A 27761-nucleotide genomic window follows, 5' to 3' on the forward strand; every position below is an offset into this window, starting at 1 on the left:
TCCTAAAGTGGGGTGTCTGGGGGAGCAGTTCTCAAGGATTTTATATGGCAGAGATAGAATCTTCTGGAACAGGAGTCCATGTGTGCCATAGGCTAGAGAAAACTGGCAAAGGCACTGCTTCACAATCGGGACAGAACACCGAGTTCTGCAAACATCCCAACTGAAGTTGAGCCCATTCACACTTCACAGGGCAACCAACCAAATTCTTAGAGATGGAACCTCCAAGGAGAAAAAGGGCAACCCGCCCCGAACAAATGCAGCCAGACACCAGCTCTCATGGAAAAGATGGACAAGGAATAAAGTCACCAAACAGATAGAAGGAAGAAGGGCCGGCCTAGTGGAAACACTGGGAACAGATAACAGCTGCCTGCCAGGAGCAGTGGCTCCTACATGGAACTTCCAGCAGTCAAAAGGCTGAGGCAGGAGGATGACCAGAAGTTCAAGGCCAGCCTTGGCTACATGGTCTTGAAAAAATAAAAAAAGAAGTCACAGAAATGAACAATTCTTTAATACCTAGGGCTATGGTGATATTTTATTTGTGCTGAAATGTGATTTTATTTGTATGTTAGTAAATAAAAGTGCCTGGGGGTCAGAGCTAATAACAAGCCATTTAGTAGAAGTCTGGCAGTGGTGGCACACACCCTTAATCCCGATCACATGACAGGCAGATCTCTGTGTGTTCAAGGACACCACCAACATGGAGACACACGCCTTTAATCTCAATACCAACCATAGAGACCTGGGGGTTTGTATGGACAGGCAGTGACGAGGAGGTCATGTGGTTGGGTTTACAACCAATGAGAAGGCAGAACAGAAAGTCAATAAAAAGACAGACACACGGGAAGTAGGCCTCTTTCTCAAGGGAAGGACGGCAGTGGCAGCCGATGGTAAAAAGGCGGTCTTGGTCTCCGCTCTTACTGTTCTCTGACCTCTGGGGCTTTTAATTCTGCATTTGGCTCTGTGTTTCTATTTAATAAAACCATTCAGAATTACATCTATATAGGGCCATCAATATAATCAAGGGAGGTGACTGAGAAGAGTTTGGGGGTGTCAGGTTGGCTCACCAGTGAGGTGTCACTTGCTGTCATCACGCTGTCAGACTGCAGATGATCAAAGAGTAAAGGAAGAACATATGGTAGACGTTTAGTATTCTGTGATGCTGTTGCCCCACACCAGGAAGGCTTCCTCGGTTCTGCCCGAGAGCCACAGGATTAAGTAGAGCTGTAGGATTAAGATGTGTTAAAATTTTACTGAGCTCTGCTTGTACTCCGGCCTGTTTCAGTTGAATCCCTTTCCTCTTATCTCAAGAAGGCAAAGGTTTGCAAAGCATGTTTGCCAAGATGTCCTAAGACGTGATTGACACAGCTGTCCTGTTAAACTGCAAGAGCTCATTTACCAAAGAATGACCTAAGGGCTGTCTGCAATAGCTGTCTCTAAGCGTTTCTAAGTATGTTTAAAATGTAATAGAAACTTCCCTTCGGTAATCAAGGACCTAGAGACCACCCACGGATGCTCACATACGCAGAATCCAGAGACGACCGATGGTCACATAGCCAGAATTCAACACCACTGCTCAAACTGCAGAGGCTGAAAAGCAAACAAACAAACTGTAGGATGGGGCTGGATTCCAGAGCTTTAGCTCTGTCCACTGCCTGCTGGGATACGCTGTTATTATTTGGTTTTTTGAGAGCCTGATTTCCATTCGTAGATGACCTACATAGATGCTGTAAGAGAAGAACAAAATCCAACATCCTCTCATGGATAGGAGTGGATTATACTATCCAGTGATGGGAATTGCTGAGCAATTTGGAGCAAACAGTATTCTTAAGCTTTAAAGTCAGGAACAGGGAGAGAACATGTGCCCTTCACACCTCTGTCTGCAGTGTCCCAGAGTTCCCAGTTACAGCAAAAAAGCAAGGAAAGGGAAGGAGCCATCCAGAGTGGAGTGTGGAGAGGGCATTTCGGGTGCTGATGGACTGGATGAAGGGTGCCTAGAGAACCAGTGAAGCAGTGTTTCCAGGCATGTCTGGGAAGGGGAGCTGCCCATGAGTCATTGGAACACATGGGAAGGTTAACTCTTAGTACGGTTAGGCACCATCCAATCAGCTGGAGTCTCAGACACAACAAAACGTGACGGTGAGGTCCCCCTTCCTCAGTCCTCTCCTGCCTGGGACATGGGAGAACTCCAAGACTCTGAACTCTGGGACCTACACCAGAGGATTCCCAGGTTCTCTGGCCTTAGGCTGAGGTTATAATCTGTTTCTTTGACTCGGAAGCTTTTGGCATTGGAGTATGCTTCATTGCCAGAACCCCGGGATCTCTGAGCCAGTTGTGAGACTTCTCAGCACCCATAGTTAAATCCTCTGATTGCATTTATGGCTATAAGTGCCCTGCTGGGTCTGTTCGCTAGAGAACCCTGGCTAATACAGAATAGGAGATGTAAAACAACCTCTGCACCACCAAAAACCCAGCTACCAGAGTCCCTACTGCTAGTAACTGACTTTAGCAAGATCACAGGACACAAGATCAGTAACAAGCATCAAATTCAGACATAACAATACGAGATGATTCTAAAGTATTATGAAAATAGCATCAATAAATGGGGGGAAAGGATAAATAACTCAACATATGTGAAGATCTATAAACTGAAAATTACATGCTGATGAAGATAATAAACACTGTTGGAATAAAAGAAGACCTAAATAGACACATTCACACAAATGTGTAGGTTCCACACAATCTCAATCAAAATCCCAGCAGGACCACCATAGCAACTGACAAGCATATTCCAAAGTGCATATGGAAATTCCAAGGACCTAGGATAACAGAGACACATTCAGAAGAATAACAAAACTGGAAGCCAGCAATACGCCACAGACACTCGAGTCCAAAGGGCTTCATCTTGCTGCTCTCAGGCCACAGTGAGTTTTCTTCACAGCACTGCTACTCCCTACAGAGGCCTCCATTCAGGGACAGGGGCAAGGTCCCTCTTCTCCTAATTCCAGTCACTGCTATGGCTAGGTCATCACCCTCCCAATGAGGGCATCAACCTATCTCCTTTGAGCCTCCTGCCATCAGCTCTGATAGCTTCTGCCTTGAGTCTATTTTGAAAAAAAAAAAAAAAAAGCATCAATAAGAAGTCTGGGAGAGCCTTTCAGCTCTTACCAGCATCCAGGCTATCTGTACCTACACAAGGAAGAGCCATTGACCAGCTTCAAACCGTCAGCTAGGCCAGCCAGCCATGGCTTGAATTCCTGGACTTCATTCCATTTGGCTCACCCATAAACAAATTCCCCATTGCCTTTTCTCTTATCAAGGTGCCCAAGGATGAGCCTGCACAGGCCAGGCCACCCCACACTTGAGCCTGCACCTTAAAGAAAGCATCATTCCCAGACTTCAAATCACGGCTCCTTAGAGGGCTTATGTATGTGGGTCCTGAGTCTCACTGAATAAAGATTCCAAGGAGAAATCCAGGGCTTTGGGGTAAGACAGCAAATACTCTATATAACCCATTAGCTTAAAGAACTAGCATGGTGGTTTGGCTAAATGTTCTGCCAAAGGCCCACTGTTAAAAGCTGGATCCTTGGAGCTGGAGAGGCGGCTTAGCAGTTCAGAGTACCTGCTGCTCTTATAAAGGAGCAGAGTTTGATTCCCAGCACCCACACAGCAGTTCATAACCATATGTAATTCCCATTCCATCCTGTTCTGGCTTCTGTGGTCACCAGGCACAAACAAGCAATTTTATGTTAGTTCATACAAAATAAAAATAAATACATATTAAAAACTTGGGGGTTTAGGAGGCTTGCCTTTAAGAGTCCCCAGGTCACTGGAGGATACCCTCCCAGGGATTGTGGGAGCCTGGACCTTTCCTCTTTTGTTTCCATTCCCTGGCCTGTGGTGAGAAAAGTGGTTCAGTCCTACCATACGCTCCTGGCATGATGTGCGAGCTCACCACGGCCCAGAGCAGAAGGCATCTGATCACACACTTGAAACTCTAAAACTATACAACAAACTAAACCTTTTCTCTTCCAAGTAGATTACTTGGATATTTTTTTTTGTAGTGCATAAAGTTGATTGATACACACAAGTGGCCCTCAGAGCCTGAGATTCCCTGGGAGCTTGCTGGCTTTTCTAGGAGGTGGTGGTCATACTGTCTCTGTAATTACTTATGGCCTGACTATGTTCTTTAAATGTGGAAAGAAAGCACACCTGGGCTCAAGCAGCAACTCAGACGATATCAGAATGAGATAAGCAGTCTGCCCACTCCCCAGTGGGCTATCAATGGCCATGCAGGCACTGGGCACTGTTCCCAAGCAGACCACAGCATGTGAGATGGTATGGACTGTGAAGGTATGTAATGTAGAACCACAAGCGAGGGGACCAGAAGAGCATCCCTGGGAACCTGCAGTTCTGCCTTCCCCCATTTTCACTGGAGCTGTCACTCTGGTGGGTACCAGGACCCTGAACTTGACCCATTTCCCCATGTGGATAGAGCAAGTGTTGGAGAAACTCCCTCCAGATTAAGTACAGGTACATCCCATGTGGCCACCTTCCTTCTTCTCCTGGTTGGAAGCAGCCGTCTTTGAAGCCTGTGGTCCTTATAAACCCTGTTTCCTGCCACAGGCCAGAGCTCTACACTGTAAACACGGACTCACCACCAAACAAGAGGTCCTTTGATGATAGCACAGCTTTTCAAAAACATTTTAGCTACTTTTGTTTAGAGACAAGAAAAGAATTGGGTTGACTGTCCATATGTATTTTTAAGCAGCCATTTCGGGTTTTCAGTAAAATAACCCTTGCAAGAAGACAGACAGGGGAAAGAATACGATAGAGAGCATTTCCATGTGCACTTCCCATATTTTTTCTTTGAGACAAGGTCTCATTGTGTGGCCCTGGCTGGCCTGGAACTCACCTTGTAGACCAGGCTGGCCTTGAACTCACAGAGATCCACCTGCCTCTGCCTCCTGAGTGCTGGGATTAAAGGAGCATCTCCGTGCCTGGACGCTATGTCCCCTTCATAAAACATCAAATGCTTTATAGGAGAAGAGCTTGCCATGGGGGATTGTAAGGTTTCTTTCTTTAATACCTTTGAATTACATTTATTTATTTATTATTTATATGTGGGTGTGCACGAGCATGCCACTGTGTGAAGAGGAGAGAAAATAATTTTCTGGAGTCAGTTTTCTCCTTCCTCCATGTGGGCCCTGGGGGTCTAACTCAGGTCATTGGCTTGGTGGCATCTCACCTGCTCTAAATATCTTTTTAAAAGTAAAATGAATAACCATGTGGTCCTTGGAGTAACAGCAGAGACTGTGAGGACAACAGAAGAAACCATGGCAACCTCATCTGTGAAGAACTCTTTCAGCCATTTTCATCCTACTTTTCATTTGTCAGAGGCAGAAAAATGACCCAGTCAAGATGGAAACAGGGACTCAGGAATCAGAGCTTCCACACGACAATCTACAACCCTTTAAAATGCTCTTTCCAGAAGGATGGTCCCTCAGCATCCAACCACCTGGATGAATCATGAGTTGAAAGGAATATATATGCTAATAAATCTTCCTTAATGTCTCCAGGAGAGGGAAGAAATGCGCGCACAGGCAGAGCCTCGCCTCACCTTCAAGGTCAGCCTCACAGCATTGCAGTTCTCCTGCAGGGGGTTCAGCTTCAGCGTCTCCCCGAGGTTGCTGCATCCAGAGGAGTGGTGCTGCAGCTCACAGCAGACACACACCTCCACGCTGTCGAACTTGATCTAAACAGGAACACAGACAGGACTCACATTAGCATGACATTTGGCCTGTCAAGGATGCTCTGAGATCTGACACAGCAAGGACACATGACATGGCTCCATTGGAAGCATACCATTACACCTAAAGCCATTTCCACTGACCAAGGCCATGAATGCCACCAGGAATTACTTCAACTTCCTTTTCAAAAGCAATGATTCAAAAGAGAAAGGAGAGCTGGAGAGCTGGCTCAGGGGGTAAAGGGTTTGCCACATGCACACCAGCATCTGAGTTCAAATCTCCAGAGCCTATGGGGAGCTATGCAAAGTTGCACATGTCAGTAAGCCTAGAGCTCCTGTAGCAGAATGAAAGCAGAGGCAGAAGTGTTCCTGAAGCTCACAGGCAAGCCAGTTTAGTGTGCACATTGACAAAGAAAATCGATTCTTAAAATCTATTCTTGAAAAAAAATTCTCTCATACAATACATCCCAACCACAGTTTCCCCTTCCTCCACTAGAGACACTGTCTTAGGCAAGGTAGAAAGTGAGGACAGATATGCAAGGCTGTCCTCTGATGGCACATGTGTATGTTTTATACACACACACACACACACACACACACACACACACACACACACACACACACAGGAAAATTATTTTTGAAGGCATCTTTAAGTTCCATGAACTGCAGGTGAGCTACAGAAATAAGTGTGATCTGAAAACCACTCAGGCGTTTATTGGTCAGTGGAGATGTGCTTTGCTCCATTCTTCACTCCTGGTCAGAAACTTCCTGTCTTACTCCATCACTCCGTGACCCCTGAAGCTCCTTTCCATCCATCAATATGCAATCCATCCTAATATTCAAGGCTTGGCTGGGTTTTCTATCCCCACCTCTACCCAACACTCATTTTGTTTAGCTGGTGTGACAGCTTTATTGTCATACTACGTGTGGTTCAGATGGACTCATCACTGTCAGGAAATTCTGAATAAGTTAAAATGGCTCTGAAATTTAAGGGCCATGAAAAGAAACAAGTGCATTCTTAGAACTTTGAAAAACAGTGGCAAAACAGGAAAAAAAAATTGAGATTCTCAGCTACAGGAAAAAGAACAGATTTACCAGTGCCTGCGCAGAAATGGGATTAAGAAAAAAAAAAAGAAGGAAAGAAAACCTGGATATAAAATGCCTACACAGAAAACATTCACTTAAATCTGTGGGATTTTATTCAAAGCTTATGTAACACGAAACAAATTATTTTCCTTAAGACTAGCAGGTGCCCACTTCCAATAAATCCTGACAAATGTTTCACACCAGGTGACTCAAAGTGCCCATGTTATTTTCAGACAAATATTAGCCCGATGTAACTGTAACAAATTATTTTTCATTGTATGGTGGACTTACTGCAAAGGATGGTGCCACAGACTTCCATGTATCATGCCTGTCACTCCTAATCACTGGTGTAGGACTCAAGACACATCTGCCACATCCACAGAGCCAAGCAATGTGCAGGGATTCATCAGAGGCTGGCTCTTCCTACGAGACATGTCTCCTGCAAGTATGGAGCTCAAGACCCCAGATGCCATGTTGCCTTTCCATTTGTACCCATTTGAGCTGTGTTCCAGAACAACGCCCACACCAAGCTCTTTCCCTGCATTCCTATGTTCCTATGACCCTTCATCACACTGCTTACCTAGGCTTCTAAGAATTGTTTCCTTCCAGCCTTTGCTTTCCCAGTGTGGGAACTTGTGTCTCCAGCTTCTCCACATCAATCAACAGGAGAACAGCTTCAGATGCATCCCAGGGCATCCCTAGGACAGGGGTATGGGGAGCTTTGTGACTGGCTCTCACCAGCCAATGTGGGCAGAAAGGGAGAGGATGTGAACTCTGAGCCTCATCCTCCCTAGACTTTGAGATTCTATACTCTCCTTCCAGAACTAATGATTTTCAGAAAGAGATAACAGTTCTGGGGTACTGAAGGGCCCCAGCCCAGGCCTCAGCAGGAGATTCATGGAGTATAGCTATGCATCTGGTTTGCCCATTGGTATGTGCATACATGACATTATTATGAAAAACCTAATGGTTTTCAAATTACCCAAATGATACCTCTACCAATAAAGGCATAAGCATCCAAGCTCACCTACATCTTCATCAATTCTCCTAGGTGATGCTAGACTCACACACTGCTATCTGTGGGGTGTGTCATAATATAGCATCACGTTTTAGGAGATGGGGCTGTTTTTCAACCTTGCCCATTTTCTTCACCATTCATCTAGTAAAAGAGCACATACACACACACACACACACACACACACACACACACACACACACACACACACACATATACGTTCAAGGCAAACACACATAGGCCTTCTCTCCCCTGCCCAGGAAGCTCACCACCTCCCTTCCTGTTTTAGTGATCACTTGCATACTTACATCTGTGTACTTTTACCATTGGCAATTTGATTACTTTCACATGTTTTCCTAACTTTATGTACTCCGAGAGTGTTACTATATTTAGATGTGTGTGAGTGATGTTTGTTGGCATCATATTTAATGGCATATTAAAATACACTCTATTTGTATGCCTAACCTACTGATGGACATTTCAGTTGTTACCACTGCTTGGCCCCTGAAGGGAGTGGCACTATTAGCAAGTGTGGCCTTGTTGGAGGAAGCATGTCACTGTGGGGGCAGGCATTTGATGCTTCTTTTGCTCAAGCTTCCCTCAGTGTGACTGTCACTCAACTTCCTGGTGCATGCAAGATGTAGAACTCTCAACTACTCCAGCACCATGTCTGCCTGTATGCTGCCATGCTTCCCACTATGATGATAATGGACTGAACGTCTGAAACTGTAAGCAAGCCACCCCAATTAAATGTTTTCCTTATAAGACCACCATGCTGTGATCATGGTGTCTTTTCACAGCAGCAGAAACCTAATTAGACAGTAGTTAAAAGTAAAGCTGCTATGACATTGTGTGTGTGTGTGTGTGTGTGTGTGTGTGTGTGTGTGTGTGTGTCCCAGGACACGCGTGCAGCATTTCATTTGAGTATAATATACCTACTGAATGGAGCTACTGGACTTCCTTTCTTTCTTCCTTCCTTCCTTCCTTCCTTCCTTCCTTCCTTCCTTCCTTCCTTTTCCAATTTATATGCCACCACAACAGTGCCAGTATCCTTAACTTTCATATCCTGGCTTTATAAGTTTGGCAAGAAAATTAATGAAGGGAGAAGTTCACCAAAATGAGAGATGAAGCCACAGAGGAGGAGGAGGAGGAGGAGGAGGAGGAGGAGGAGGAGGAGGAGGAGGAGAAAGGAGAAGGATGTACATAGGCAAGACACAAAGGAAATCCCGAGGCAATGAGAACAGAACAAACAGACCATCTCTGAGACCAAGCAAGTCACACTGAAGTGGGAACAGCAGCTCCCAGAACTATTCCGAAAATTGAAAGCAAAGCTCACCAAAGCCACTGGGACAGGCTCACACTGAGAGATCTTCAGTCCTTTTGGAACGACTGGGGAGAATTAGAAACAGGAACACAGGACACTAAACAGCATAATAAAACAATTCTAACTTCAGAGCCAAGAGCCAGGACACACAGTCCATGGTTCTGTTAAATACGTGGCTTGCCAATCCTTCAGTTTCTCTTTCCATCATCTTGAGACAATTATTTGTAGGGCAAAAGTTTTCAATTTTGGTGATGTCCATTTTTTTATTCCTACATCCCAATCATTAATGTAAGAATGTTTTTTAAGCCCTAGATCCTAATGATGTTCTACTGATTTTCTCTAATGGCCTTACATTTTTATCATTACGTTTTGATTCACAAGAGTTTTAAGTTCATTTTTGTGTAAGATGAAAGACTTCAGTTGAGGCTGATTATTTTTGCCTAGAGATTTAGTCCAGCTGATCCACTATTTGTGGCAAAGCCTTCTCCCTTGCATTGCTTCATATCTGTGTGAATCCATTTCTGGCTTCACTGGTCTGTCTGTCTGTCTCCACCATACTCAGTCTTGATTACTACAGCTATAATCCAGAAATGGAATAGAAGGATTCTTCCCATTTTATTCTTTTCAAAATTTCCTCCTCTCCTCTTCTTCTCCCCATATATGCTTTAGAATATGTTTGTCAATGTCTATAAAACTTCTTGCTGGGTATTGATAGGAGTCAAATAAGCCTGAACATCCATTTGGGAGGAATGGACACTAATTTTTATGTTATGTTTGAATCCAAGAATAGAGCACGTCTCTCCACTTACCTTGATTTATTTCACTACTGTTACAGAGTTTTCAGTGAATAAGTCTGATATATGCTTTGTTAGAAGTTCTACTGGTTTTGAGTGACCATGAATGATACTCCATTTTACATTTCAGTGTCTTCTTTCTCATTTCTAAGGTGGAGCAATACATCAAATTGTGTATTTCGATGTGTCCTGTAACCTTTCCAAAGCCGTCTAATAGTTCTTTGTTGGTGTCATCTATTTGAGTTGCTTGCTGTTCTTTAAAAGAAATTCATTGTGATTTTACACATAGATGCCAAGGCCATCTACATCGAGTTGATTTTGTTTTCCTTTGCAATCTGTATGCTGACTATTTTCTTTTCTTGTCTGACTACATAGGCTTGGACTTTCATCCTGTGTCCACATTGAGTAAGTCCTGTGAGAAGAAGCATGCTTGCTTTGTTCTTGATTTTAGGAGAAAGTTTTCCAATCTTTCACCATCAGTTGTGTGTTTCACAGTCATTTTTCCTGCTTGAGGACATTACCTATATTTCTAAGGGTTTTTTTTTTTTTTGCTTGTTATAATTTTCTTTAAAAAATGAGCTCACTTTCTTTAATTACTCTACACATTATTCAGTCAGAAAAATGCTAACTCAGCTAGAACACAGACCCTAAACTGGAGTCAATAAGCAGAGTTGCCATCTCACAAAATACAATTATTCAAAATAGTCACGACTGCTTTCCAATTCTAACGATTAGATCAGGGAGTTCTGACTCCCTTTTTTTTATGGAAAATGGATTTTTTTCATACAATATTTTTTAAAATATGATAAGTTATTTTTTAAATCACAAGAGGATGTTCCATTTTGCCAACTCTCCTTTAGGCAACAGCTAATATAACCATGTGGCTTGCGTTCTTGGTCCTGTTGAAAGAATGAATTAAATTGATTGGCCTTGTAATGATGTGTATAATTTATAAACACGAATATGTATTTCCTTTTGCTATTTTCAAAGACTTTTGTACATATGCTACTGAGTGATCTCCAGGTCTTTTTTTCTGCATTGTCTGTGTCTGCTTTTGATAGAATGATACTAGTTTCATTAAATCAATTTAGAAGTGTAACTTACTCTTCTATTCCTCAAATAGCATGCAGAAATGATACTAATTTTTAAAATATTTGGAGTATTTGCCAATGTAATCTTCTGGCTTTGGATATTTTGTTCTGGGGAGTTATAAAATTATGCTAGATTAATTTTGCTATTCCTCAACATCTCTACTATTTTTTATTAAAATTAATTTTATATATATTATAAGTCTATGAGGATCCAATGTAGTGTTGACTTTACATTGTGAATTATGTTACACCAATTTACAAATCACTCCACAAACCAACTCTTTGTGGTAAAACATTAAAAATCCACCTTTAGCAAATTTTAAATATATGTAATACTATTATTTATTATACACACAACTACACAATAGCTCACTAAGGCCTATTCCTTCTATCTAACTCAGTAGTCCTAATGCTGTGACCCTTTAATACAGTTTCAATTGTTGTGGTGACCCCCCAACCATAAAATTATTTTCATTGCTACTTCATAACTGTAATTTTGCTACTTCTATGAATCACAATGTAAATATCTGATATTTCTGATGGTCTTAGGTGACCCTTTGTGAAAGGGTAGTTCGACTCTCAAAGGGGTCTTGACCTACCAGTTGAGAACCATTGATCTAACTGAAATTGTGTACCCTCTGATAAACACCTCCCTTTCATGTCTCCTGCTCTATAATTACCATTCTGCTCTGCTCCTATGAGTTCATTATTTGGATTCCAATCTAAGTGGGTCATGTGGTGCTGGTGTTTCTGAGCCTGACTTATTTCATTATTAGGATGGAGAATCAAGGCAGGTACACAACTGACTCCTGGATGAAGAAAGCTGCAAAACCTCCAGATGTGACCTTTCCCAAGGAAGACATGGCTGTGTGCTGACATCCAGTCAGAATGCCAATCCTGCAGATGGACTGGAAGATGGTACCTTCGAGATTTTATAGAAAAATTACATGTGCAACAATTACCCAGAACATTCTTTACAAAGAATAACCGTGGGAGGGATGGTGTCAATCTCATGTTTGAGGTGCTAAAATTAACACACTAAGATAATGGTTTTAAAATAGAGACCAGTAAGAGAGTGTCAGAAAAAGGAACAATGACCTAACCGAGTGTGAGTATGAGAAAAATGACATTTCAGTCTGGTAGGGATAGAGCAGTCTACTTACAAGGGGCGAGCTTCGATGGAGGTGTAAACTAGTCCAGCCACTGTTGAAGTGACAAAGGGAAGTCTCAAAAACACTAAAAATAGACCCAGGCTATGACCCAGATATTCCACCCTTGTCTGTCCACCTGAAAGACTCTGAGTCAACATGTCACACACATGCTCGAGGTTCAGTAGGTATAGGGGCACTGTGTTATGTAACTGACCTAGATGTCCAACAATTGAGGAGTGGACAAAGATAAGGTGGTATGCATATTCAGTAGAATTTCATTCATAGATAAAAAAGAATGGAATTATGTGTGGCGATATATTGTGTATCCTAATAAACTTGCCTGAGGATCAGAGAAGCAGAACAGGCAGCCCCTAGTTCTTACCTCTATGAATCCTCAGCCTAAAAAGAGTGAGTTCCTGTTTCCTCACATCTTATATACCTTTCTTTGCCCTGCTATATTACTTCCTGGGATTAAAGGCATGTGTACTTCCCAAGCAAAGGCATGAGATCTCAAGTGCTGGGATTAAAGGTGTGTGCCACCACTGCCTGACATCTGTCCAATCAAGTAGCTGGCTCTGTCCTCTGATTTTCAGGCAAATTTATTGGGGTACACAATATATCAGCACAATTACGCAATTTTTCAGGAACTTAGATACAAGTGGAGACATCATTGTCTGAAATGAAGGAAGCCAGTCACACAACATTTATTGGTGGTTCCTAGATCTCACATAGATGCATACAGATGAATGAAAGTAGAGATGAAACGTAGGAACACAGGGAACTAATGGGAAGGGGAAAAGGTCGGTCCGGGGATATGAGTCATTGCTCAACATTTAATGTACAGTTGGATGTAAATACACAATGAATATACACAACAAAAGGTGCTTCAAGTTTTGGAAAGAAGGTATAGAAATTGGAATTCTCTTGTATATGCCCTTGTCTATTGATGGGAACACAGCATTTCTTCTTAAATTGGAATGACCATGTATCCAGCAAGTCCACTTGGGGTGTATACTGGGTGAAAGAAGCCATAGACGTAGAGGGGTAACCACTGTGGGATCCCACCTGGAGCAGACACATTCATGGGACAGGAAGGAGGGAGCAGTTCTAGTTTTCCAAGAGGGGAACTTTGTAGGGAGGCAGTGGTGATGGTGGTTGTGCCAGAAAATGGGTTAAGGTAGGAAATGTTATGCTGTGTGTTTTCTGCCACAATTGAAAATTAACAATCTGGTTCTTACAGACCTATTCTATAATTAAAATGACAATGACAATAGTGTTAGCAAATGACATGGGCTCTTTCTGATCTTTAACAGGGTCCTAGAAAGCTGGGACTCTGAAGTGATACTTTGAATCCTCTGTGGCCCTCAACAGATGGCAGTTATAGCCCAACAAACCATTGTAGTTAAGAACACAGTTAAGCCACAAATGAATTTCTGCACTGAACCTACTGACTAGCACAGCTCAGCTTCATCTACTTCAAGCATGCTCAAAATGGTCACATTAGCCTACAGTTAGGCATAATTAAACACAAAGTCACCACTTTGCTGCCTTATATAATCTACGAAACATTGAATGGAAAACACAGGGTGGGTATGCTTTCAACTGATACAAAGTAAAAATCTTTGAAGTCGTGACTTTGGCATGCCCTCCGTGAATCAACAGTTCACTCTCATCAGCCTCTGTCTCCCCTCTCCTGCCTTGCCTCCCCTGGGCTAATAACTTGGCTCCGAGGCTCAGCCTTCCCCCCAACATTGTCCTTTTGGCAGCATCCGAAGGTCACATAACTAGCTCATTTGTGCTTCTATCAGAGGATGGCAGGGGTGCAGCATCCCTCTTTTTGTTGTGTAAGCCCTTTCTCCTCCCAGACAGGCTGATGGACCATAAATAAGGGGGCAGGTTAGCTTTTAAATGCTCCAAAGAGATTCACAAAGAATTACTGTGGTTTCATTTGCAAAGCTCTGCTGTGTCTTTTCCAGTGACCCCAACGCCAAGGGGCACTCTTGAAATAAATCTGTCAGCTGCTTGCACACCCAGATGTCAGGGTCAGGGAACTAATCATGAGGTTTCCCGAATTCTTCTTAGAATTAATCACAAACTCAGTGAAATAACTGATGGAAACGATTTATTTGGATGTCTCTTCCCTGGGGCCTCTAGAGGGTTCTTTGGAGTGGGAAAAAAAAAACTCACATGCTTTTCAGCTAAGTCAACCTGCCTTCCTTTCCCTGGGATTATCCTGAACTGCAGAAACTGTTTTGCCTTTTACATGAGCTGTTTTAGTGTCAATGACAAGCATAGAGATGGAGCTAAGATTATGTAATAATTTCTTCCACATTCATGAGAGGTTGAGAATAAATGACAGTCACCTCTCACTAACCATTGGACAGCCCACCCCACCCTGTGAGGATCCTCTATGCTACCGTATCTATACACAACCTGTGCATCTCCTCTTGTGTGCTGAAGGTCATCTCTAGGTGACTTATAATGCCCACTGCAGTGAAAATGCAGAGTTGAGTCAGCCTGGTAGAACCCACAGACAAGAGGGACTGTTTTTTAAAAGATGGACTTTGGGAGCTGGAGAGATGGCTCAGGGGTTCCAGGTACTGACTATTCTTTTAGACTACTGGGGGATTGATTTCCAACATCCATACTGCAGCTAACAATAGCCTGTAACTTTGGTTCCAAGGGATTTGACATCCTCTTCTGGCCTCTGTGGGCACCAGGCATACATAGCGTACACATTCAGGCAAGATACCCAGGCACATAAAATAATAATTTTAAAAATTCAAAGGTGAACTTTTGAGCCAGGTATGGTGGTATGCACTTGCAGTTCCAGAACCGGGCAGGTAAAGCTGAAGGGTGACGATTTCCAAGAGAGCCTGATGTGTGCAGTAGAGCTCATTCTCCAAACTCAATAAAACAAAAGAGCAATAAAGGAACTGAAGCCGATTACAGGATAGTTCTGACCCAACCACACCTGCCTCCTTGCCCAAGGTTACAGTGTAATGCAAACTTGACAATGGGACTTGACTGGTAGTGATACAGTCACAAGGAAAGACAAAAAAGACAAGAAAAGTAACTATGTCTTGTAGTCTCTTACTGTGGGTTGATTAGTATTAAACCAGAGGAGCCTTTTCAGGGTCATGAGACCACCCATGGCATGTGTGCCTGGTACACAGTGCTTACTCAGTCAACAGGGATGGATCCTAAGCCACTCTGTGCCATCTGGACTTCTCCAGGACTTGGAAGCTTTGCTAGATTAGAGGGAGATTCAGAGTGTGTATCATATGGACTCAGGGTGTGTATCACATGGATTCAGAGTGTGCATCACATGGATGCAGGGTGTGCATCTCAGGGGTTCTAGCTATGCATCCAAAGGAGGGGGCAGCTTTGTCGGGCACCCACATGTCCTCAGCTCAGCTTCCAAGACCCACTGTTACTGTAATGTGGTTAATGTATCTTTACCACTGCTATCATTTCCTCTGTGGAACTGGGTGCATCCATGTCTCTTGTATACATGTTCAAAGCTCTAATGTCTTCTTGATGGACTGTTCCTCTCATCAATGTGAAGTGGCTTTCCTCTCTTCTGAGTAGTTTTGGTTTGAAGTCCATTTTGTCAGATGTTGGAACAATGCCACACTTGTCCTTCCCTAGAAACTTTTGCTTAAAATACCTTTTCCCATCACTTCAACCTGAGGTTGCATCTGTCTTTGATGCTGAGGTATGTCTCTTATATGCAACAATAAATGAGTTCCATGTTATAACTGAATCCGATAGCCTGTGTCTTCTGAGTGGGAAATTATAACCATTAATAATCAGACTTAATGCTGAAAGATGATTCTGGACACTTTGTTGCTTTTGTACTGTTCCTCATCTGATTAACTACTATTCTTGGATAATCTAAAAGAAATGAATGAATGTCTAGATGCCTATAACCTACCAATATTAAAACAAGAGGAAATAAATTATTTAAAAAAAACCCTAGAACAAATAATAACACTGAAGCAGCGATTAAAACAACCTCCCAACTGAAAACAAAATCTAGGCCCAGATGGATTCGGTGCTGAATTCTATCACATCTTTGAAGCAAAACTAATATCAATAATTCTCAAATTAGTCTACAAAATAGGAAAAGAAAGATCACTACCCACCTCTTTATAAAGCTAGAATTAGTCATATACCAAATCAGATTTTAAAAAATTCAAAAAAAGAACAAGAAGAAAATTACAGGTCAAACTCTGTGCTGAACATAGATGTAAAAATCCTCAATAAAATAATTGTGAACCAAATTTAAGAGCACAACAAAAGATCATTTACCATAATCCAATTGGCCTTATCCCAGAGGTTCAGAGATATACACAAATCAATACACATAATAGATCACACAAATGGACTCAAGCATAGAAATTGCATCATAATCTCAATAGACACAGACTCTTGATGAAATCCAGCATACATTCATGATGAGACCTCTGAAGTGACTAAGAATAGATAGGACACATCTCAGTATAGTCAGGGCTATATATAACATGCCTACAGACAAACCCCACCACTTGGGAAAAACGTGAGGCATTTCCACTAACATCAGGATCAAGACATGGGCTCCACTGTTTCCACACGTATTTGATATAGTACTTCAAATGTCACCAAGGTCAGTAAGACAGAAGGAAAGAAAGGGATACAAATAGGAAGGGATAAGTCAAAGTCTCTTTATTTTCAGATGCTATGATTCTCTGTATAAAAACCCTGAAAACTATTTTCTCCTTTTCTATAGGATGCTTCCCCACCCTGTTGATTGAACCCTAATGAATCTAGATTGTATTTTCTAATATTGCTGCCTCATAAAATTCCCAAAGGGACAAGCAATCATGAACAGGCATCTCTAAAACTGTGAGCCCAAGTAAGTCTTCTCTCTTTATAAACTGATCCTCACAAGCCTTTGTTCAACAGTAGAGAGGTAGCTGGCAGACTTGTGCTTGAGTGTGTCAGTATACATCCTAGAGTTCAAGAGTGGGGTGTGAACTATGTAAATATCACAGAGTTCTCTGACTCTGAAGATCAGATCACATGACTGGGGAGGCTTTTCTGTAGAACCTACAGTTACTCAGTCTGCAGAGATGGGTTGGTACACAAACAGAAGGACCTGAGTTTGGACTCCCAGGGCTCCTGTAAGAAGGCAGGCACAGCAGCTCACACTTGTAACCTCAGTGCTGGGGGACAGAGATAGGCAGATCCCTAGATCTTGTTGGCCAGTTAAGTCTAGCCCATTGGCGATAGCTGGTTCCTGTGAGAGACCCTATCTATCTAAACAAAAAAATAAGGTGATGAGCGAGACAGGATTACAGCCCAATGTCAACCTCTGGCCTCCACATGAATACACTTGTACCCACATATACATGCACAGACATGTATATATACACACATACTGTATTCTGAGACAATGGAAAAATAAAGCTTTAGTTAAGCAGTATGAGAAAGATAACAGAGAAACAGTAGAGCAGGGCATCTATATTGATACCAGTCAGCCCTCACCACACACACACACACACACACACACACACACACACACACACACACACAGTGGAAAGCTTAAATGCAGCTCATTGATAACACATGACCTCATCTACAGTATTTGTGGAGAGAGACCTTAATATTCATTCTTTTTGCTTTCTTCAGAACACATTTTACCCTACTGCATGATCTCACCCACTGATAAAATCACTGATCTCATAGACACTGGGGGTAGACTGAGGAAAACCAGAGGCAGTGGTAGGGTGGGGCCTGGGGAGTTGCTGGTCAAAGGCTTAATCACTCAAGTCAGGCAGGAAGGAGGGAAAGCCCTCGAGCTCTGCTCCACAGTAAGGTGATCATAGTCACAACAACTGCACTCAGCACCTGAGGCCGCACCTCCCCACCCTCACCCCGCACCAGCCCAGCCCAAGGTCTGTGTGTGCTTGGTTCAGCCTCACTCTCCTCTCAGCTCTGAGGGCATAATTACCTCAACACTGGGGGTCTGAGTGTTCTCATACTGCTCATGTGAATTCAGAGGAGCCGCCAGGATAATAATAAAGGGTACTGCTAGCCTCAGCCTGGCTCCTCCTCAGATCACTAGTCAGAATTCCCCCGTCTAAAACTGAGTGGGTGTCTGTCAGTGTGTTACTTTCACTGCACCTCAGGCCATCAAGGAGGCCTGCTAAGAAGAACCGATGACGATTTCTGACTTCTGATGCTCACACCTGAGAACACAGGAGGACAGGCTAGGAAAAGCTTTCATTCGCTGTCAAAGGCTAGAAGCTGCTGTTTTCTTAATAGTATGTTGGAGCATACACAAGTGATGATGGTGGGAAATGTATTTAAAAATTATTCATTCCTTTAAAATGGACAGGCTGAAGAGAATCTAGGCTTGCTAGTTTTCCATTGCCAGGGTAGAGTACCATAGACAATGAACTCAAAAGGGGATTTTGAGTTCTGATGGGTTGACTTTTGACTCCTGGTGGGTTGGCCATGTGGTTTTGAGCTGTGATGAAACACAAAGAATTGTAGCAAAGGAGGCTATACTTACCATGGCCAGGAAGCAAGAGGGAGGGAGAAAGTGGGTGTGCTCAAGGTTCCAATATCCCCTTCCTAGGGCACACCCCCAATCACTGAACTTCCTCCTCCGAGGCCTGACCGCTTCCCGTAGCACCATGGGCTGGACACTAGGTCTTTCACACATGTGAGGCCTTTGAGGGACATTTGTAATCCAAACTACAGAACTAGGGCTTCATATTTATTTGCATATGCATGACATATTTAAAGAACTATTCCAAAAAATAGGGCTTCTATTCTTTAAGTCAGTGAATTAAGCCTACAGTTCTCCTTAACCTTGTAGGGGGTGGGGATCTATCTAGTGTTTTGGCTAATTCCTTTTCTTTTGTGTCTTCACCAGACACTCAGAATATCCATGAAATGGTGAGTCTATTTCAAGTTGGGAGTCTTTAATATTTTAGCACATATGTGCCATCCTGATAAGAGATGGAGAGAGAAAGGGAGAATCTGAAAGTGAGACCGGAGGGTGCCAGCTGGAACTCTCAACAGCAGGGCTGCCATCACCATGCCCAGCCAGCCTCACCAACTCTTCAGGAACTCAAGCTGGTCCTTAAAGGAGGTGGCGTCAGTCCTGGCCATTCTCACTGGCCTTTGTATGTGGAGGCACCATCAAGACCAGCATCCATCACTAAGACAGGCATGCTCACACGCTAAGCAGAGAAGCCAGGCTGCTGTTCTCAAGGCCTTGGTGTCACTGGAGAAGAGCTGAGGAGCTCCACATGGAGACTCTGTCTCTAGAGATGTGGTGGAGCTGCAACCCCCACCTCCTCCTGGGTCTGCTTGTGTTAATTATGTGGACTCAGTTGCACTTTCAGCCAAAATCTTATCAATTAGCACTGTCATCAGAGAACAGCTGCACTTTGTTGGTAGAAACAGAAAAGTCTGAGGAGAATCCTGCTAGTTAATGGGAAAATGAGAATCACTGAATATCTTTCTTGATGGAGACCCAGGCAAAAATAAGAACAAAAGGAAAACTATGAGATGCCCAAGAGGAAGGTTCGTGGTCAAATTAACTAGGAAAAGCAGTGTTTCTCAATGGTTACCCATGGGGGAGGTGGAGGCAGGAGGAGCAGAAGTTCAATCCCTTCCTCACCTATAGCCTACACAGGAGACCTTGCCTCAACAAACAGATGTCAAAGCTTAAAAATGGCTGTCCAGCTCAAATTTTCTGACTGGTCACATTCTAGAGCGTGTTGACACCTCCAGGAGAAGATCCAAGCCTATCCTGCCCTCCCTCATCTTCCTCTTCTCCAGGGCCGTCATTGTCAAAGAACACACCATACCCACTGTCACTAAGGCCAGGGGCTGTGCTGAGAGGTGTGCAGCGTGAAGAGCCGGGAAGTGTAGCCAGCTGCCTGTCCTCCTGGTGCAGGACTTCGTTGGCAAAGGGCACAGGCAGGACCCAGGTTGTACTTAGGCCCCTTTTGGCCCTCTATTCACAGATACAACTGCCTGCCAAGTGGCATCCCTTTCTTCCTAGACCATGAATATAATGCAGGAAAGCACATTTTTATGAATTTAATTTTTTCTCATCTTGAATTTAATAATGGAGTACAGTTTCGTAACTTTCAGAGTTCTCCATGAGAAAGCATGGCTCATAGAAGTGAACGTACTGGGAAAGTTGAAAACACTCACATAGTACCTACGAGTTACAGTTGCTTCTTCATGCCAATGGAATTTTGCAACTCCAGGACATGCCCAACTCCAATCCCAGAATACTCAAGTTCTTCCTCAAAAATGGCATAGTATTTGCATATGGACAATACCTGCCTATTTCAAATAATCTCCAGGTTACTTATGATATGGAATGGACATGATGTCTACATACTTCACTTACATGGACTCTGCAAAGTTCTTGGTCTGAAGCAGATTCAGGTTTAATCTTCTGGAATTTTCTGGAACTTGTTTTTGCTTTTTGAACCAGGATTTTCATATAGCTTGTGCTGGCCTTGACTTGAAATTCTCCTGTCTCAGCCTCCTAAGTGCTAGGTATTGTTGGAGTATTCATGAACTGGGGGTGCTTGCATCCGAAGATACAGAACCAGTGGTAGTTGGATTCTGGGTCATTGATTGAGTCAAATGGTGCAAACACATTATATAAAGAGTTGGGCAGAGTGGCTGACCGGTTGCCCTTGGGCCAGTGGACAGTTAATTAAACGTGAGGTGGGAGGGCCACATTGTGCTTGAGGGTGAAATCTGAGAATGCCTCATACTTTTCTATTTCTAGCTTCTTCTAAGAAATGCCAAGTTCCAGGCCTCATAGGCCTCTGTGGGAGCTGGTCCCCTGAGATGAGGCTTTCTGGCTCACACCTGTCTGTGTCTGGCCTGGCCCTGACAGACTGTTAGTTTCTATTGTTTCTACTCAGAGATGTGAGGCACCCTCTGTCACTTCTATGCCGAGTCCCCACAGTAGAATTCTCTCCTTTAAGGACACATCGAGGAATCCAGGGAGGCAGACACAATATGAGTGTTGCATCAGTTACACAGCCTGGCTGTCAGCTTCATGCCATCTAAAAGTGAGCCAAGAATCCACACAATGAGGGTCTCCCTCTCTCTTTCCCTCCTCTCCTCCCTCTCTCCTTCCCTACCTTCTTCTTCCCCTCCCTCTTACACACACACACACACACACACACACACACACACACACACACTCTCTCTCTCTCTCTCTCTCTCTCTCTCTCTCTCTCTCTCTCTCTCTCTCTCTCTCTCCCCAGCAAACCTTAAAGCCCAGTCAAAGGGGATAGAGACATGGCTCAGTGGTTAAAATCACTTGACACTCTTCCAGAAGGCCCTGGTTCAATTCCCAGCATCCACATAGTGACTGACAACCATCTGTAACTTCAGATTCATAGCGATCCGACACCCTCTTCTGTCCTCCTCTGGCCCCCAGGCAGGCATGTGGTGCATAAACATACATATGGACAAAACACCCTCACATCAAATAAATAAAATGAAATAGTAAAATTGAAAAAAAAAAAAAACTCAGTTAACACCATAGTCACCAGGAGGCCTTGGCTACAGCACTGTCTCTGCTTTGGGCGAGAGGTGGAGAGAACAGGGACATCACCCCATGCCTGCAGCAGAGTCCCAACCCCCTGAACGGGGGACTTCTCATTGCACTCCTGTCAGCTGACAGAGGACTGATGAGAGTGAAGTCCCAATTGGAATTAAGCCAAGTCCAAGGCTTGCCCACACAGGCAGCCAGCAATGAACTTGGAACACTGGAGAAATTCAGCCCAACAGGTGTGAACTGGACCACACATGGTGGTGTGGGGGCTCCTTGGAATGCTAAGGGATTTATTACAGTTCTTCTTGTTGCATAGATGGTAGTTACCCTTCAAGTTCCTTCTAGGCCTCAGTGAGCAGTTGTGAGAGGGAGGCTGAGTTGTTCCCTCCTAAGGGCACATTTGGCTCTCTCTATACCAGTGGCTAGAGAGACATTGAAAAGATCTAAGTGCCCCGCCCTGGGATCACAGAGAAGAAGAGCCACCAGAGGGCAGCATACTGAATGTGCTGTCAGGCAAGTGTGGCTGAAGTCCTAGGGGAGCTGGGACCTAGTGAGGAAGCCTAGCCCTGACCCAGGGAGGTCCCAGCTGCACACTCACAGCACCTCACTCTGTGCTTCTTTCAACCTGGGGCCACAAGGCATTCCCTTCAGTCCCCAGACCACACAAGATAGCCCTAGACCTTTCCAGGGCACCTGCAGAGCCTAAGTGTACATGCCACCTGCTCAGAATGCCTCACCTGCAAGTGTTTCCCTACTTCTCTCCTGGTAACAGTTTACCTAGCTCTGCCCCATTGGAACATGAGGTTTTTTTTCTGAGGAAGGTGTGTCATGATGGTCTGTCTTTGTTATTCAGGACCAAAAATATGTCAGATATAGGGTCTTCCCTGGGTCAGAATGTGCCATCCCACGAGCAAGAGAACAGCGCATCTGCAGAAATAGCACACTGAGAAACATTTACCTGGAATTGTTGCTAGCTTACTTTATTGACTTTTATTTTGTTAGGAGTATTTCTTCCGCAAGGGAACTTTTGAGTTTGGAATCAACTTTCAAATCATCATTTTTGCAATGAAATCTATTTGTTCACACAAGGCAAGTCCACTCGATGATAAGTATATATATGTATATATATATATATATATATATATATATATATATATATATATATGTGTGTGTGTGTGTGTGTGTGTGTGTGTGTGTGTGTGTGTATGTATGTGTGTATGTATGTATGTATGTATGTATGTATGTATGTATGTATAATAAAATGATATTTCCAGTAGAGAAAACATTATGTGTCATTATAACAAAGGACCAGTTGAGGTGAAATGCTAAACTTCTCATGAGGCCCAGAGAAGCCAAGACCATTCCTGACCCGTGCTTAGTATACTAAAGCATTAAAAACACACAAACAAACAAACAACCTTTAGCAGTTCCAAAACCCATGATGAAAGCGATGGCCGGCAAGACCACCGAGGACTGTGGACTGTCAATCAAGTTTTCCTTTACCCTCCGAGTCAGGCACGTCTAACTGCCCCAGCCTGAGGCTGTGTCCTCTTCTAATTTACTATTCATGGTCATGAAGCTAAATCATGGTTTCCCTGGTTACTGAGGGGCTCTTCTGAGAGATGTGGCTATGTAATTGGTGTTGGCTTGGTTACTGGAGGCTTTCGGGGCTGAGATGAGGGCCTTGGTAGTAAATGCTGCCATGAGCCTCAGGAAAAAAAAGAAAAAGTAACTGGCTCCGGATAAAATGAGACAGTCCAAAGATTAAGGTCCTCCTCAAGATGCGCCGCCGAGTGTCCCCACCTATGCTCCTGACACTGACAGCCCCAGCAGCAGTCCATGGAGTAAATGGATCATAAGACTATTAAGTGCTGAGAAAAACATCATGGGCCCACGGGACTCTAATTAAGCCACTTAGCTACCTGCTAGACCGTCACACAGAGTTTGCCATGAATATTCTGTCCGGATGGATCACCACTCAACAAATGTTTCCTGAGCTGCTGTCATAGCCCCATGTTGAACACAGACAAAGGGAGACTTGGGGGCAGCTTGGGGAATAGGCAAGCAGGCAAGTGACAAGGATGTGGCCCCATAGCTAATGTTCTAGAAAGAGGAAGATGGGGACCTCATGGCTCTGCCAGGCTGAGGACAAGGCAGAGGCTTAATGGCTTTAGAGAGAGTCTGAGGTCTGTTTGTAAGCACCTGTAGCGCTATGCCCATGGCAGGAGCTTGATCTTCTGCCAGAGATACTAAACTCACACCAAATCTACTGTCCACAAGGGCTATCTGGCTCCATTTGGTGGCACACGCACTTTCACCATGCTCACACCCTCCACATGGCCCGGAACTACTAGAGAGAAAGAGGAGATGAAGGAAAGAGGGTAAAGGGCTGACCACCTCCTGGAGAGAGTCCATATCAGAGGCAGTTTTAGACTGGCAGACTGAACCATTGTGCACTGGTAAGAATCACACTTATTTTGTCTTCCCATGTGAGACATAGACAACAAAGTACATGATTCTGCATGTCTAAGTCATATTGTGAATTTTAATTATTCTTATATAAGAGATGTCAATAGGATCTCGTACAATTATCTCCCCTAGATAACTTTACCAATAAGGAAAAAAAAATGAGACCTTAAAACATACTAAAAAGGAGTCATCTACAAAAGGATGTAAACTGTATGATTCTACTTAGATGATTACCTGGAAAGGCAATCACAAGACAGAAACAGAATGCTGGTTCCCAGTGGCTGGAAGGAGGGGACCAAGAAGACATACCACCAAGTTTCTCTTTGGGATCATGAAAAGGTTCTGGAAACAGGGAGATATTATAGTTGTACATGGTATGAATGTTCTTAATGGCACTACTTTTTATAAGTAAAATTGTTAAAATGGAACTTCTATATCATGTCTAGTTTGCCATATTAAACCCACTCTCATCTTTATAATGGCAGACCATTTAATAGTCAGTTTACAAGTGAAGCCAATAAAAAATGAAAAAACAAAATATATAAATTATCAATGGGATAGTAGATTAAAAATCCTACATGTAAAAGGGCACAAAAGATTTGAAATATATAAAAATATTGTAACATGTTTATTAAAGAATACTATGATCTGGGTACAGTGGCAAACACTTGTCGTCCATGCTTCTTGAGAAGTTGAGGTAAAAGGATTGTCTGAACCAGGCATCTGAGGCCAGCCTGGTCAATACTATCACACTAAATAAGTGGTTCTCAACCTTCCTAATGCTGTGATCCTTTAAATACAGTTCCTCATGTTGTGGTAACCCCAAACCATAAAATTATTCTCACTGCTACTTCATAACTCTAATTTTGAAACTGTTATGAACTGTAATGTACATATCTGTGTTTTCCAATGGTCTTAGGTGAGCCCTGTGAAAGGGTCATCCCCCCCCCCAGAGGGGTCTCAACCCACACGTTGAGGACCACTTCACTAGATGCTTATCTAAGAAACGAGGAAGAGTCTCACATGAACATCCCAATTCCTTACTCAAAAGCTGGATCAATATAAGAGCAATCTTGATTGATCCAGAATTCACCTTTCTGCTTCCTGACTGTGGATGCAATGTGACCTTGAACTTGGCTGCAGTGATGCGGCCCTGGGATGGACTGCACCCTGACCCTGTGAACCAAAATAAGCCCTTCCTTCTTTACATGGTCTTGTCAGATACTTTATCAGAGCAAGGAGAAAAATAACAACTACATTAGCTTTTCTAAAAAAGAGGAGACAATATGTTGCAGTACATTTAATAGGACAACCATTAGCCTAATACCCAAACCGTAGAGTCATAGTAGGGAAGGGGAAAGGAGAGGAGAGAAGGGAGGAGAGGGGCACAGGGGAGAAAATCATACCACAAAGCATTAAAAAAACAAATCCAGCAATATATAAAAATGATTACAGACCATAATCAAGTCACCCCCATTTAACCAGGTCGTTAAGCGAGGCAAGCCAGATAGCTTAGTGCCATGGGACCCCACTTTGTTTTGGGTTATGTACGCACAATATTTTTTGTTTTAATGCATTTGGCAACCTTTCTTCACCTACATGTTCTATGCTCATAACCACTCTCCCAACAATGCTTGAACTCCCATTTCTAAACAATGGTATTAGACTCCCCACCCTGGTAACAGATCTAGGCAATTTCTATTCAAGGATATTCCCAATATATCTGGGTATGAAGAATTAAAGGACCAATCTGGTCTGAACTGGTTTGGGGTATAAGTGCAGAAAGACAAAACTGTGCTCTCCAGTATCTTTCAGAGAAAATCCTCCACTTACTATCTTATGACCTGCACTATGGCTCTGCTCTGAACAGAGTTTTCTTTCTGCTTCTGTGAATCTGTTTGAGCCTTGTTTTCAAGTATGTGGATACGAGGCCTAGACCCCGGAAACAGTCTGCCCAAACCATGACCATTGTTATCCTCTGCCAGTGAGTCAATGTAATACATCACCATCAGCAATCTAGACAAGAATAAGAAAAGGGCTTTTTGAAAATCCCAACATGTAGTTATCAAAAGCTATTAAATTTTAATTTAAAAAATCAAATTATTAAACTATAAAGACACCACTTAGCAAGCCAGGAATGGAGAGGAGTGACCGTATTTTGAAATATTTATTAGGATAAAATACAGTTACATGTCTGTAAGGTTTGCACACATGCATAACTATTTATTTGGATGACACATATAACATGACATAGCTAATATCACGCATTCGTCAATGCCTGAAGACTGATCATTCCTTTTTTACTTCTGGGAAACTAGTGGTGCAGGTCTATAATCCCAGTTACTTGGGAGTCTGAGGCAGGAGGATTACAAAATGAGGGCCTGCTTGGGCAGTTTAGTGAGATCTTGTTTTAATTTTATTTTTTAATCAGTTAAAGGGGACTTTCCAGATAAAATGGTGGACTAGAAGTCAGGATGGAGCACGTGGCTGATTAAAGTCAGGGAAACAGAAGCGGGGCGGCGGGGGCGTGGGGGGGGTGGGATATGTTATCACTGTATTCTGTCCTCACAAACAATCACAAGTTTATTGCCCCAAGGAAAGCCCTGACTATCAGATTCACCGCTGCCACTACAGCCAATGTAGCCGAGCCACCACTGGACGTCTGCTGCCACGCCGGCCTTAGGGACTTCTTCCCACTTCCACAGAAGTGTCTTCAGTTGGGCTCTAGGGGTCTCCAGTCAACTGCTGCCTCCAGGACTGTCTTCAGTGCCCCGATGCAGCACCACAAAACAGTGGGAAGGGTGCCCAAGCTCCAATGCACCCCGCCCCTCCAGCTGCCCCCCACCCCCACCCAACTATACCTGCCTTGGCTAGGTGGAGGTGCCTTTAAACATCCCTAACTCCTAGTACAGAGGTCATCACTTTTGTGAGAGAACTTCACAAAGGGGATCTCCAAGTGGAGACCCTGACAAGGAAAAATCAACACGGAGTGTAGTCTAGAGCAGGACTCGAGGGGAGACAAGGCAGAGGTTTTCCCAGTGGTGAGACGAATCCAATACTGAAGTCGATCGTTTTTATTATTTTGTATCTCCATCCAGCTCAGCTCCCCCACAGCTGATCCTTATTTATATAATACACAACTTCAATAGCAGCCTACCTAGGCCCCCGTTGTTTGCACATGATATATTTTTTCTCTTTGTTTTTGTTCTTTCTGCTTTCTCAATATTCTTTTCTCTTTTTTCTGTTTCCTTCCTTCCTTCCTTCCTTCCTTCCTTCCTTCCTTCCTTCCTTCCTTTCTTTCTTTCTGTCTTCTCCAAATATTACAGGCTGGCCTGGCTTACATGGTCTCTGTAGCTTGACCTCCTGAGAGATGAGACCACTCTATGATATCTAAGTGAAAAGCTCTACCTTTCTCTTTTTGGTATGTTTTTAACCAAAACACCTACATCTTCCTGCTCCCTTTAGAATTTCCATGCCTCTGCCATTGCTCCTT

General features: G+C 43.4%; 1 protein-coding gene across 2 annotated transcripts in view; it reads right to left on the reverse strand.

The window, feature by feature from the left end:
• Fam189a1 (family with sequence similarity 189 member A1) overlaps window positions 1–27761 on the reverse strand; it is a 423307-nt gene that overhangs the window by 67312 nt on the left and 328234 nt on the right. For both annotated transcript variants that reach the window (XM_036184710.1, XM_036184721.1), the window contains exon 4: window positions 5618–5752. In XM_036184710.1, the coding sequence (XP_036040603.1) occupies window positions 5618–5752 (135 nt within the window). The remainder of the gene's footprint in view (window positions 1–5617; window positions 5753–27761) is intronic.

Source organism: Onychomys torridus, chromosome 1, assembly GCF_903995425.1.
Source record: "Onychomys torridus chromosome 1, mOncTor1.1, whole genome shotgun sequence".
Lineage (NCBI taxonomy): Eukaryota > Metazoa > Chordata > Mammalia > Rodentia > Cricetidae > Onychomys > Onychomys torridus.